Source organism: Diadema antillarum, unplaced genomic scaffold (genome assembly GCF_040938485.1).
Source record: "Diadema antillarum isolate AM-2024a unplaced genomic scaffold, OU_Dant_1.0 scf00000020, whole genome shotgun sequence".
NCBI lineage: Eukaryota > Metazoa > Echinodermata > Echinoidea > Diadematoida > Diadematidae > Diadema > Diadema antillarum.
This window is the reverse complement of record NW_027270909.1, coordinates 1,830,305-1,842,101: the sequence shown is the minus strand read 5'-3', so window position 1 is coordinate 1,842,101 and position 11,797 is coordinate 1,830,305. Positions and strand designations below refer to the sequence as shown.

At 39.5% G+C, this 11,797-nt stretch overlaps 1 protein-coding gene across 1 annotated transcript; it reads right to left on the bottom strand.

The window, feature by feature from the left end:
* Positions 1-398: 398 nt before the first annotated feature.
* LOC139729457 (cytochrome P450 2C16-like) lies at positions 399-9,814 on the bottom strand. Its single transcript, XM_071640383.1, is given in 7 exon segments — positions 399-601; positions 1,673-1,913; positions 3,451-3,531; positions 3,533-4,173; positions 4,404-4,604; positions 5,972-6,152; positions 9,809-9,814. Coding segments are annotated over 7 exon segments (1,554 nt in total).
* Between the last annotated feature and the right edge of the window lie 1,983 nt (positions 9,815-11,797).

Below are 11,797 nucleotides of genomic sequence, written 5' to 3'. Positions count from 1 at the left end.
GGAGAGATACAGTTTATATATCCTTGCCCATTTACATTTCCAACATGAAGATGATATACAGCATCCAATACGACTCTGCCACAATTTATCATTAACGCTGCTGAGGTTAATTTTTTACTGTCATTTAGTCATTTATGACTGTGATAAAAAAACGGAATTTGAGTACTTAAATATCAGTCTTCAATTTTTTTTTTTGACTTCCCGAAAATGTAATGAACGTGCAGAATTGACAATCTTAAATTGATGTTCGCCGTAATAAATTGACGTGGCATTTTCAGGCAGGAGAAAACAGACGTGAAAAGCAAGAATTTACAGTGTGAGGTTTACAATTTGGGCCAAGAGGGGGGTAAGTGCATTCTTTGTTCGTTAATCATCTTCATAATGATTATCATTAAGTTTCACTGCTGAGTCGTGAGGAACGATCGCTTCTTGAAGGACACTTTGTAGTGATGCGGAATTCTTGTCATGCCGCCATTTTGAGCCTCGATGGGAGGTGCCGGGGCGTCTGGAGGGAAGACTAGGTCGTAGTTCTGTAAGATGTTGGTGAAAAAAAGGAAGAGTTCCATTCTTGCAAGCCTTTCTCCCAGACAGTTGCGCTTACCTTGAAGAGAAATATAAAGAGAATTAAAGATATAGATTATGTACATCTTCACAGCACGATGTGCACATACAACACGACACGTTGTTACTCAACTTTTATTCAACATGTGTTCGATCTCATTTCACAACGTGTCCGACTATGTGTTGGCCTTTAATATAGCAAGTACAAGTCATAAACCCAAAGGCATCGACTTGACGATCAGTTAATTCAATGTCGTGAGTGTCATTATCATTGAAATGCACTGTGTAATACCCGTTTCTAAGAGATTTTATCTTTCTCATCGGTCACTCGTCAGGAGCACTTTCTGCTTCCAAACACCTATCAAATTGTATCAGATCGCAGTCGGACAAATCCGACTTGTGTTGGTCGACTATCAGGTTAGTGTCAGACGAGTCGGACCTGATCCAATGAGGCGAGATCGTCCGATGAAGGGACTAAGCCCAGCGGACGCCATTTCCAGTCGCCAGTCCAGTCAGTGTCGGATAAGTGTCGAGTCAATCCGATATGACTGTATTAGACGTGTGTTGTGCGACAACGGGCGTGTCCAGCCGACGTCCTGTGATAGCCTGTTGAGTTACCGGCGATTAAACAGTCATCAGACAGGTTTACTTTAGTCTAGATTCTAGGGCTCTTCAGGCAATGGTATAACCCTTGGTGCGAATCTCTGGAGTTTGTCGGATCAGATTTCATCGGAACTAATCTTAACGCTGACAATAAGGTATGTGCAGTTTGGGGATCGGATGAGCCTCCGATGTTCAGTGGAATTGGGGTCTTGACACAATCGTTCATGTTTCATAGTCGGGCCATTTTATCAATGAGAAATTTCATTTAGGGATAGCGCCATCTATTGGGCACACCATGAGTGTGCCAATTCAGGTGCGCGTCAGTACAGTACAGTTAATGAAGGTCCTGCATGAGATTGTGTATCTGAAGAATGATACAATGCACATTATCGAAATCAATTAACGTGATTAAGGTATACAGAGTTCTTTAATTGCATTTTTATATAAAATGTACTACAAAACAGCAAACATCATTTTTCATTTCAGTATTACCGTTGAAGGTGCTTACCAATACTAAAAGAAATGAGCTCCTCGCGAGGTTGGAACTCTCCTTGGCCATTGAGAAACCTTTCCGGCTTGAAAGAAAGGGGGTCAGACCATGTTTCCGGGTCAAATGAGCAGTACTCATAATTGAGCATGACCCAGGTGTCCGGCTCTATCAGATGTCCAGCTACTTTCATATCCGATGTCGAGGAGCGAATTGAAGAGATGGCGACACTGGCATAACGGATGGCCTCTTCTAAAGTTGCCTGAGGGGAGGGAGTGGGGTGGTAGGAAAATGACAAGCCATAATATTGTAAGAACAAAGTCTTTTGTTGTCATGATTAAAGTCTGATATCTCTACTAAAGTCTACGTAAGGAAACAAATCTTAGTTCCTTGTTAGCACCTGTTCAAGAGAAGAAAAAAAAAACCAAAAGTGCGACCGCTGTCCTTTCATTATCTGACCTTGTTGGTATAATTATGTCACTGAAGTAGATACAACAGAGATTACGAAGCTGAACTACTCTTGTTAGTCATAACAGTACTCAGACAGCCTGAGTGTGATCGCCTACAATCCGCCATTAAGTTAAGCATACCAAGTTTACCAAGTTCATAAATGTATTCTCCTTCTCTCGGTCCGATGCGTTAACTGCCAATAAACTCAGAGCGCAGTGTTCAAACTGATTTTAATGACTTCAGGACAGAATGGTAGTGTCATTTTATGCACTGGTGCATGACTTCCATGTAATAAATGTTCTCCTTTGTCTGTTGGCGCCTTTTAATAATGGTCTCGGTAACATGACTTTGATGTTTCTTCCGTAATACTGATGACATTTATTGGAATGTAAACCCTGGGCTACTACGGTTTTCCTTAACATCTATGTTCTACACGATTCATTCACTTGAGGTCACGTTGAATAATCAAAAGACAAAGGAAACGGATTTCTAGTTATCAAAGACTTCTAAAGGAAAGGTCTTGTGGCAGTCATGTGCTTAGTCACTTGAGACACATGTTACTGTGCACGTTACTTTGAAGTTGATCACGTGATTACAGCAACTATTAAGAAAGCTTAAAAGTGTCAACGAATGACATGCAAACTACTGTATGGGTTCTAAAGCCGGATTTTGACATGGTGTTTGAAGAGCTATCATTGTAACACTTGAATATCACCCGTTCTTTTCTTCATCAAAAAAGATTGTTTTCCTCGTTAGCAGTAATACAAAGTCTAATACAGCAAAACCTAATGATACTTGGCGTGGACGGACCTGATGTAAGAGATGTTTTCGTAAATCATGTATATCATACTGATGATTGTACATCACGCGATGTGAAGGTTTGATGCATGTAGCCAAAGTGTAACCCAATATATAGCAGAAGAAGAGTGTATCTCAATAAGTTTCCCAGGCAGATCATTTTGGTGCCACCGAGCCTGAGACTTTTTGCATTGTACACTGTACATTACTTTAGTTTAAATAATGCAACAAACTCCTATCTTATCTCCATAAGATAGCACCGTTGAATACAGGATTGATTTGATGTTACTATTCATGGATATCTGAATTTATATTTACTGAACCATTGAGCTTTTCTTATTGACATTAGTATCATTGTTATCATAACCAATGTTCCTCTCTTTTATCTCTCGGACTGTGCAAATCAGAAAGACAATCTGTAAAAGGAAATGGAGCTTTTTATATTAACAATAAAGGAGACGGGCCGGAAAAGGGTAAAGCAGAATGTGTTTGCTTGAGTAGCTTTTTTTTTCTAAAGAGAAGTTGAAGAATGAAGTCTGTTGTTTGCTAACCATTGTATATGGCATGCTCTGTCTGTCAGACATCGCTGCGTATCCATTCTGTCCAATCACTGCATCAGCTTCCTCGTGTAGTCCTCTCCTGGACTTCCGGGTGGGACGCCACCAACAGGATGGCCCAGTACAGTACGTTAGCCGTAGTCTCGAAGCCAGCCATAAACAGGTCGTTGACGACAAACTCAAGATTGGATTTAGTAAAGATGTAGTTCTCGGTTGGGTCCTTCGCAGTCCTCCTTACCTCGATCAGGTAGACGTCGATTACATCACGAGGATTCTCAGGGTCGAGAGTCTCATCATGCTCCTTAATTTGCTCTCGGAAAAACTCCATGAGCTTGTCCATCTTGGAGTAAAAACCTTTGTATGAACATCCAGGTAAATAGTGCAAGCCTGGAACGAGACTGCTAACGGCGGCGTACTCGATTGCGCGCAGGCTCCCGTGCACGAGCTGCAAAAGATGAATGAAGTGAGAGTCTTCATAGTCGTACTGCTTGGCGAAGACCACTCCATTCATGACGTTGGCGACGCTGGCCTGAAGAGTTTGCAGCGGATCACAGGGCTCCTCATCGAAGGTCTTGTGGAGGTAGTCAACCAGGTGATCGGCCTGTGATGCGACAACGCCTTCGAAGCATTGTCGATTGACGCCAAAGTGCTTCAGGGCTTGGATGACGAATGAGCGGGTTTTCTTCCAGTAGTCGGTGTATTGAGAGCCGATAACACCTGGATAGAAAGGTGTTTGAAGATGCAGTTTGTTAAACCACGTAAAACACCATTTATCACAACATAGAAGTACTGATTTGAAAGAGGAATAAACATCCTCCTAAAAAGAACACCAACAACAGTAAACACTTAAAACCAAAACCAATTAATAGTAAGATTTGTTGCACGTCCTAATTTATGGCTAGAAATCAATTACCTACATGTCGAAAAACACAAACTGGAAATCTCACCCCGTCCTTTGAAGTAGTCATCGAGCGCGGGTAACGATCCCCTATTGCTGAGTAGATGACCGTCCAACAGGGCGTCTTTCATGACGGGGTAGGTGTTGAGCACCAGCACTGGTCTCGATCCCATATACATGGTAAAGGCCGTACCGTACTTCTCCACCAGACCGGCGAGGTACTTTGAGCCACTCCCCGCTAGAATCATGCCTGCGGAGTGAAGTGACGTAATAGTTGAAGTGGCGCTCAGTGGCATCATCATCACATACTCCCACTTGTTCACAGTGCAACTAGTGAGGTGTTTCTTCTCACCTCCCAACAGCACTCATATTCTGTGGAAACAGGTGGAACTTTCGTGACCCATAACTTTCCTCTTTTTACGTCCGACATCGATTAAAGAAAAAGTACCATTCCGTTCATGTCAGTCTTGATGTGGACTGGAATCGCATATAACAACAATATTGATAATTTCATGGTACTTTTATTCTTTAAAAGTTATAGCTTTTACATATTTAACACTACCTCGTATAATCTTGCAACGAATGTATTAATGACTGAGTGCAGCTACGGGAATAGTACTGTTTATACAGATAAAGTGCATATGAGAAAATAAAGATTAAGGAAAAGTATGTTGTCGTAGATGTTGAAAAACCCCTCTGTATTTGAAATAACAATTGTATTTCTTTTTGTACAAATAGAGTTTAGAATTATTCCTAGAATTAGAAAGATAGCCATTAGCTTTATAAAGTCTGTGTCTCATAGAGAATCAGAGAAATCCCAAATTATCGTGTAATTAGCGATAGACATGTTTCTTCTCATATTTCCCTTGATACATTCAAAAAACAACTACATGAATATACAAAATAATTATGAATATAGTGTGCGTAACCGGATGGAGTTTAGACCATTCTTTTTTTTCACTCATCAACTCACAGTCAAAATATCTCAGCAATACCGATTTTCTTCTGTATTTGAAATTCAGTGTCACATGCCCTTATTTCTTGTTTTTTATGTCGTAATCTAAGGCCTTGTAGATATTTTTTTTTCCTTTTTCTTCTTTTGTGTCTGAAACAAGCTATCATGGTGCTTATACCTTGTTTCTGGTTCTTTGCATATTATGTGATGTATATCCTTGTCATACTGTATGTATAATGTTTATATTTTTAACCTGTATGTGTGGACCCCTCTGAAAACCAGCCTTTGGCTGACGAGGGTGTTCCACCCCATGAGTGGAAAATAAAAATTGAATTGAATTGAATTGAATTGAATAGAAATGGACAACGTTGAAGATGAAAAATAAGAAATAAGAAATAGAAACTAAGATTCAATACCAAAACACAAACTAAAAGAGCAGAAAATGACGTTCATAACTGAGAAGAAATGAAACAGAAATTTCCACTAAGAAAACAAAAATTAGAAATTAGATGAAAGAAAATAATAATAGTAACGAAGGAAAATAAGTACAGGAGATGAAAGGGAGGTGGTAAAAAAGAATTGGGAAAGTAAGATAAAAAAAGAATAAGAAGTAAGAAAATAGAAATGGGAATTAAGAAACAAGCCGTAAGAAATGATCTTACCGGGAATGTTTCCAAGCAGAGGCCAGCCCGGTGGGCCAGGAGGGAGTGAGTACACCGCTGACGGGTTCCCCGCGGTCTTCTTCAACGTACGCCGATTGAACACCAACGCCGCCAGGAGAGCAAGAGCCACCGCGGCAGTGCCGGCCGTAACGTAGGAGAAATCCGTACTCCCTACGGGGCTCTGAAATGCACACATAGATATACCCATCAGCATTTCCATGATAAAAGTCGATGTGAAGAAAGCAAAATCAATCAAAATCAGATTTCCCGCAGCTGCTAAGCTACAGAATGGTTTCACCTTTTTTTTGTTGAATAAAATACCAATAGACATTAGTTGTGGCAATACAATTCGTATATGGAGAGAGGTTAGCAATGACAGATTGCATGAGGAGGTTTGCTGTGGCCGTATCTCCTTTGATGTATCGATGGCATCACTGAAGTCAAGGGAATACTGAGGCAGGGTAAGGTATATACATTATCTATCTATCTATATACCTTTATCTCTATCAATATCTACATAATCATCTATATCCAGCAATAGATGAAGATGAATAGATAGATAGCTAGATATATAGTTAAACAGATAGATAGGTAGATAAATAGATAGATAGATAGATAATTAGATATAGATGGATATATTAAAATATACGTTGTGCAGTAGGCCCTACAAAAAAACCCCACAATATGATTATAGACACATTGCATTTTTTAGATGTTCCATTGTTAGCATTATCATTAGCAATATCATTATTGCTATCATTGTTAGCAATATCATATTTTTTTTAAGCGCCAAGTCTCTGCTTTTATTTTCCGTTGTTTTTTTATCTTTCTTTAGCAAAATGTGTTTCGTATATTAAGATTAAGAGTTTTATGAGTAGATTTATAATTGGTGTTATAGATAGGACCTCATACACATCAAGCTGCGCTTATGATGACGGTCCCCTGTATTGATTTCTCCTTTGTTCATAAATACAGTATGCCTTAATATGTTGTTTTGATTCATATGTTATTACAGACTGATGTTATGAAAATGACATTACTTGTATTGATTTGTATGTTCAACTCCCTTTTTTTTCTTTGCATACTCTGTATCACGTTGTTTTCATTTGTTATTGAATTTGGAGAAAGAAAATGCAGAAATGAACCAAACAAACCAACTTTTCTATCCGTCATTTTGTTTTTGCACCTTTATCTCTCTGCCTCAAAGAAGATGAAAACAAACTATAACGCCTTATATATAGATCCATTTTAACAATCATAATAATAATAACAATAACAATGCGTTCTGATTATACAGAGAATGGTACAGTAAAGTCTCTATACGCACATTATCATAAATATACCAGTGATAACAGTTGCAAAATACATGTACTACAAATGATAAAACACTGCGATAAATTACAAAAATATTGATCAAATGAATGTGTTTTGAGTCTAGTTCTGAAAGTGTCTTGAGTTAGTGCATGAATGAAGGGGTATTTGATGTGCATGAGTTGTGACTCTCTCATACAAGGTACCTCCATTTTATGTCCTATCAGAGGGACAGAGTGTTTCGCCTCTTGCTAGAGGGGACGGTATGATTACACACAACATTGCTCAGTCCAGGTTCGGGTTCGATCCCGGGTCCTGGAGGATCGTGAGGAAGACGCGCTACCGACTGAGCCAACTCACCGCCCTAATAATTGCTGAATTGTATTGTATTGCATTTAATTCGTCTTTTTAGCAAATTAATGAGAAGTCCGACATTCTCACCTATGTTGCAAGACAAACACAAATCCCATTTCATTAATGTATACTTTCCTTCCATACTTTCTGAATGGCTGATGATTGAAAAGATGACACATGGAGATCCAGCATCGACTGTTATAAGGGATACTGATCATACGTGTATTTCTTGATCATAAAACATTATAGTGTCATCTTCACATCAAAATAGTAATTGCATGACGAATGTCCAAAGTGCAATAGCTAGGGATCATCGCCACTGCTAGCATGGTTAGCACAAACTTCAGCACGTTCACCAAAGTTGAAATCACCTAATACACTTTTCGATAATCAATGTTCTTAGTCTATATTTATACTCTTTAGTCTATTACTGTTTTGCTGCGAGAGGATCATTTTCTGTGCATGTGTTTTCGTCGAAGTAACTTAAAAAAGACAAACTAGTCAGTGTTTAACAGATAATTATTTAGCGCAAGGGTGAGATGTGTGGACACAGAACGCTGCATATACATAAATGATAATGTACTTTGTGTATTGGCCTCGCCTGTTGTCCCTCCGTGCACGTGCTCGAGAAAATATCGGTAATCGCTATCAGCTATGAATTGAAGGAAATGCACTCACACAAACACACATCCATTGGTCTCACAGGCATACACGTGCGAATATAATTTCACAAAGGGTAAGGAATGCTAACATAAACACTAATAACATTGACAAATACGCACTTTGCCCTCTGAATTTCAATGAGCCAAGTACGGCCCGATCACTGCTGATAGTATTCCACAGCGAGCAATCAGAACAAGACCTAGACGTGTCTGCATGGATTAGACCAAAGTGTCAAGATAGTATACTTTTGTCTCAAATGATTATATAACCGACATCATACCTATGAAAATTCAGCTTTGATACTAGCGGTATCATTGCTCTCCCCCCCCCATTCTCCCGCCGCGCTTATTCATAATTAGGCCTGCGATACTATGCAATTGAGCAATTTTGTGCATCATGTAAGGTTATCAATGCCGGTGGCAATCGTGGTTGATGGTATAAAATTGAATGTTCTAAATAGATTTAGGCCTTTTATGTATGTTTATTTGCACAATATTTATTTATTTGTTATTGTACCTTGAGAAACTATACTGAAATACAACCTGACCCTTATCAACATAAAATACGTTAGTAATGTGGACCAATGTAAAGTATCAACCACTGATTGTGTTTATGACTTTTATCAGATTCAAAGTAATTATGACAGAGCTTCAATCAGATTCTGGAAGGCGACAATTTTGGAGAATCATCTGAAGCGAAAGAGACGTTCACTGCAAATGGACATCCTTCTTTATTGATTAATCGACAATGACAGACACTGTAGGAGCTTCTAACATCACACGTTGACAAAATATTTTTTTCTTGATCACAAATTTTCGACCATTCTTTATGTTTGCTTCGATCAACTGGTTGTGCCGTATTAAGTTGAGGTGAGTTTAGTTGTCATTATTTCCTCTTTGTTCATCTACCGCAGGAAAATCACAGTCAATAAAATAAGATTTGTTACAGATAGAATGATAGAATGCAAGATTTGGCTTCAAGTACGAAATAGAGAAAGTTTGTAGGTTTTAAGGAGTAAATTCAATGCAATACTATGTACGAAAATAATACTATTTGTATCTTAAAAGGAAGACCAAAACGTGTTGAAACGTGATTCAAATGCGAAGATTGAAAAGTTTAGGTTCGCTCTCCCGCGAAAAAGCGAACTGAAACGAAACTCTGAGTCAAATATTTTATTAAGCCAAATGAGTTATTACAACAACGAATAATCGAAGAAACAAAAATCAAAAGCTCTCTTTTAGCTTTCCGTATGCCTCCATTTAAAAATGTGGATGTTAGACATAATATAGGGTTTGCGGGTATACAAGTCCTTGATGAGGTTAATGAACATTCATCTGACTAACTTTGTATGAAATTGTGATGTGATTTACATAAACAAAATATGAGAGGTGTAGTGTCTTTATCGCACAATAGTCTTCTTTGGTAATTGAATTCTTGTGAGAAAGATCTTAATTGAGTGCACGAGTGAGTATTAAAGTGAAATGATCATCTCAACAACCCAATTCTTACCTCCATTATGCCGTTTTCTGGGCGAGTTATGGACATGGATGACAGGTAATGATTCGAGAAAGGGCGAGAGAGGAAGAGCAGATCAGATCTCTTATCAATCGAATAATTGGGAGAGCCAATGTCATCTGAGTGAAGTGCTGCCAATCCACTTGGATCTCGAGGGATCATCACCTGGATTACTCTCAATGCTCAAATTTTGGTGCGATATACCTTAATATATATACACGTATCACCATACATTCGGGAACGCAGTTGATTCTCTGCTACAATCATGGCTTGGATGCAATATTTTTAACAGAGCACGATGCCATTGTTCCGCTTTGTTAACGTTTTGCAACTGCCCTGCGTAATCGACCATTTGGATTGCACAACAGGGTTAGCTTGTTGAATATTCATACAGAACAGTTTGATCCTCCGGTGAATGAGTCTGGAAGCCACGCCCCTGATCGTCTGAACCAATCAGAAGGCGACTTCACGTGGGGCACTCGAAAGGTGCACAAACGCAGAATCAACAACAATCGTACTATATTCTTGTGTGATAGCATCTATTACGTGATCTTCTCAATGCCATTTGTGTTTTGGTCTCAAAAAGGTGAAAGATAAGGTCACAGACCTTTTCTTTGCTATGACGGTCGCTTGGGAGCCTTTTGCATTACGTTGAATAGAAGTTCGCTGAGCCTCATCGGCGTACATTGTGTGCGAATCCCACATCATGTCTAAAGTTTCAGACGTATCAAAAGAAAGAGGGTACAGGCATTGGGAATCAAGGGTTCATCTCACCTTTTTCATACATGCAGGCGCTATTTATGTGGATCATAAAACTACACGTACCTTGAAAAATAAATGCCATGTCTTTTGTTTGTAATAGCTAAAGTATTAAGGACTATGACATCCCATTCCCCTTCTCACTCCCCCTCTCTCTGAATGACATAAAATCGTTCTCCCTATCAAAAACAAACAAACAAACAAACAAACAAACAAACTAGACAATGTGCTTTAGAACAGCTCGATATTCATGGCAATCAATTACGCATCCATCGTGTACTGTAGTTTCGTCTAAAGAACTGCAGAATAGAAATAAATTCCCTTCCTTGTCCAGAGGGCGCTGCTAGGAGGCTGGAACCAGCTGGTGATCCCAGACTGAGAGCCGTACATGGATGGACTTATCCTCAGAGCCACATTAGCTAATCAAGGGTGAGATCTCATGTCTAGCTCATCAGGGAGAGACCTCATTTCTAGCTCATCTGGCAGAGACTTCATTTCCAGCCCATCAGGAAAATATCTCATCTATAGCTTGTCAGAACGAGACCTCATTTTTAGCTCATCAGGGAAGAGACATCATAGTTCATCAAGACGAGACCTCACTTTGAACTCAGAGCGAGACTTCATTTCCAGCTCATCAGGAAAATATCTCAAATCTAGCTCATCAGGGAAAGACCTCATTTCTCGCTCGTCAGGACGAGATCTCATTTCTACCTCATCACTGACGGACCTCATTTCTAGCTCATCAGGACGTGTCCTCATTTCTAACTCTTCAGAGCGTGATCTCAATTCTAGCTCATGGAGAGACCTCATTTCTAGCTCATCACTGAGGGACCTCATTTCTGACTCTTCAGAGTGCGATCTCATTTCTAGCTCATCAGTACAAGTCCTCATTTATAACTTTTCAGAGTGCAATCTCATATCTAGCTCATCAGGACAAGTCCTCATTTCTTGCTTATCAGAGAGAGAGAGAGAGAGAGAGAGAACTCACTTCTACTCTGCAGGGAGAGGCCTTTTTTCCAGCCCATCAGGAAAATACCTCATTTATAGCTCGTCAGGGCGAGACATCATTTTTGGCTCATCAGGGAAGAGACATCATAGTTCATCAAGACGAGACCTCACTTCGAACTCAGCAGGACGAGACTTCATTTCTAGCTCATCAGGAAAATATCTCAAATCTAGCTCATCAGGGAAAGACCTCATTTCGAGCTCATCAGGACGAGTCCT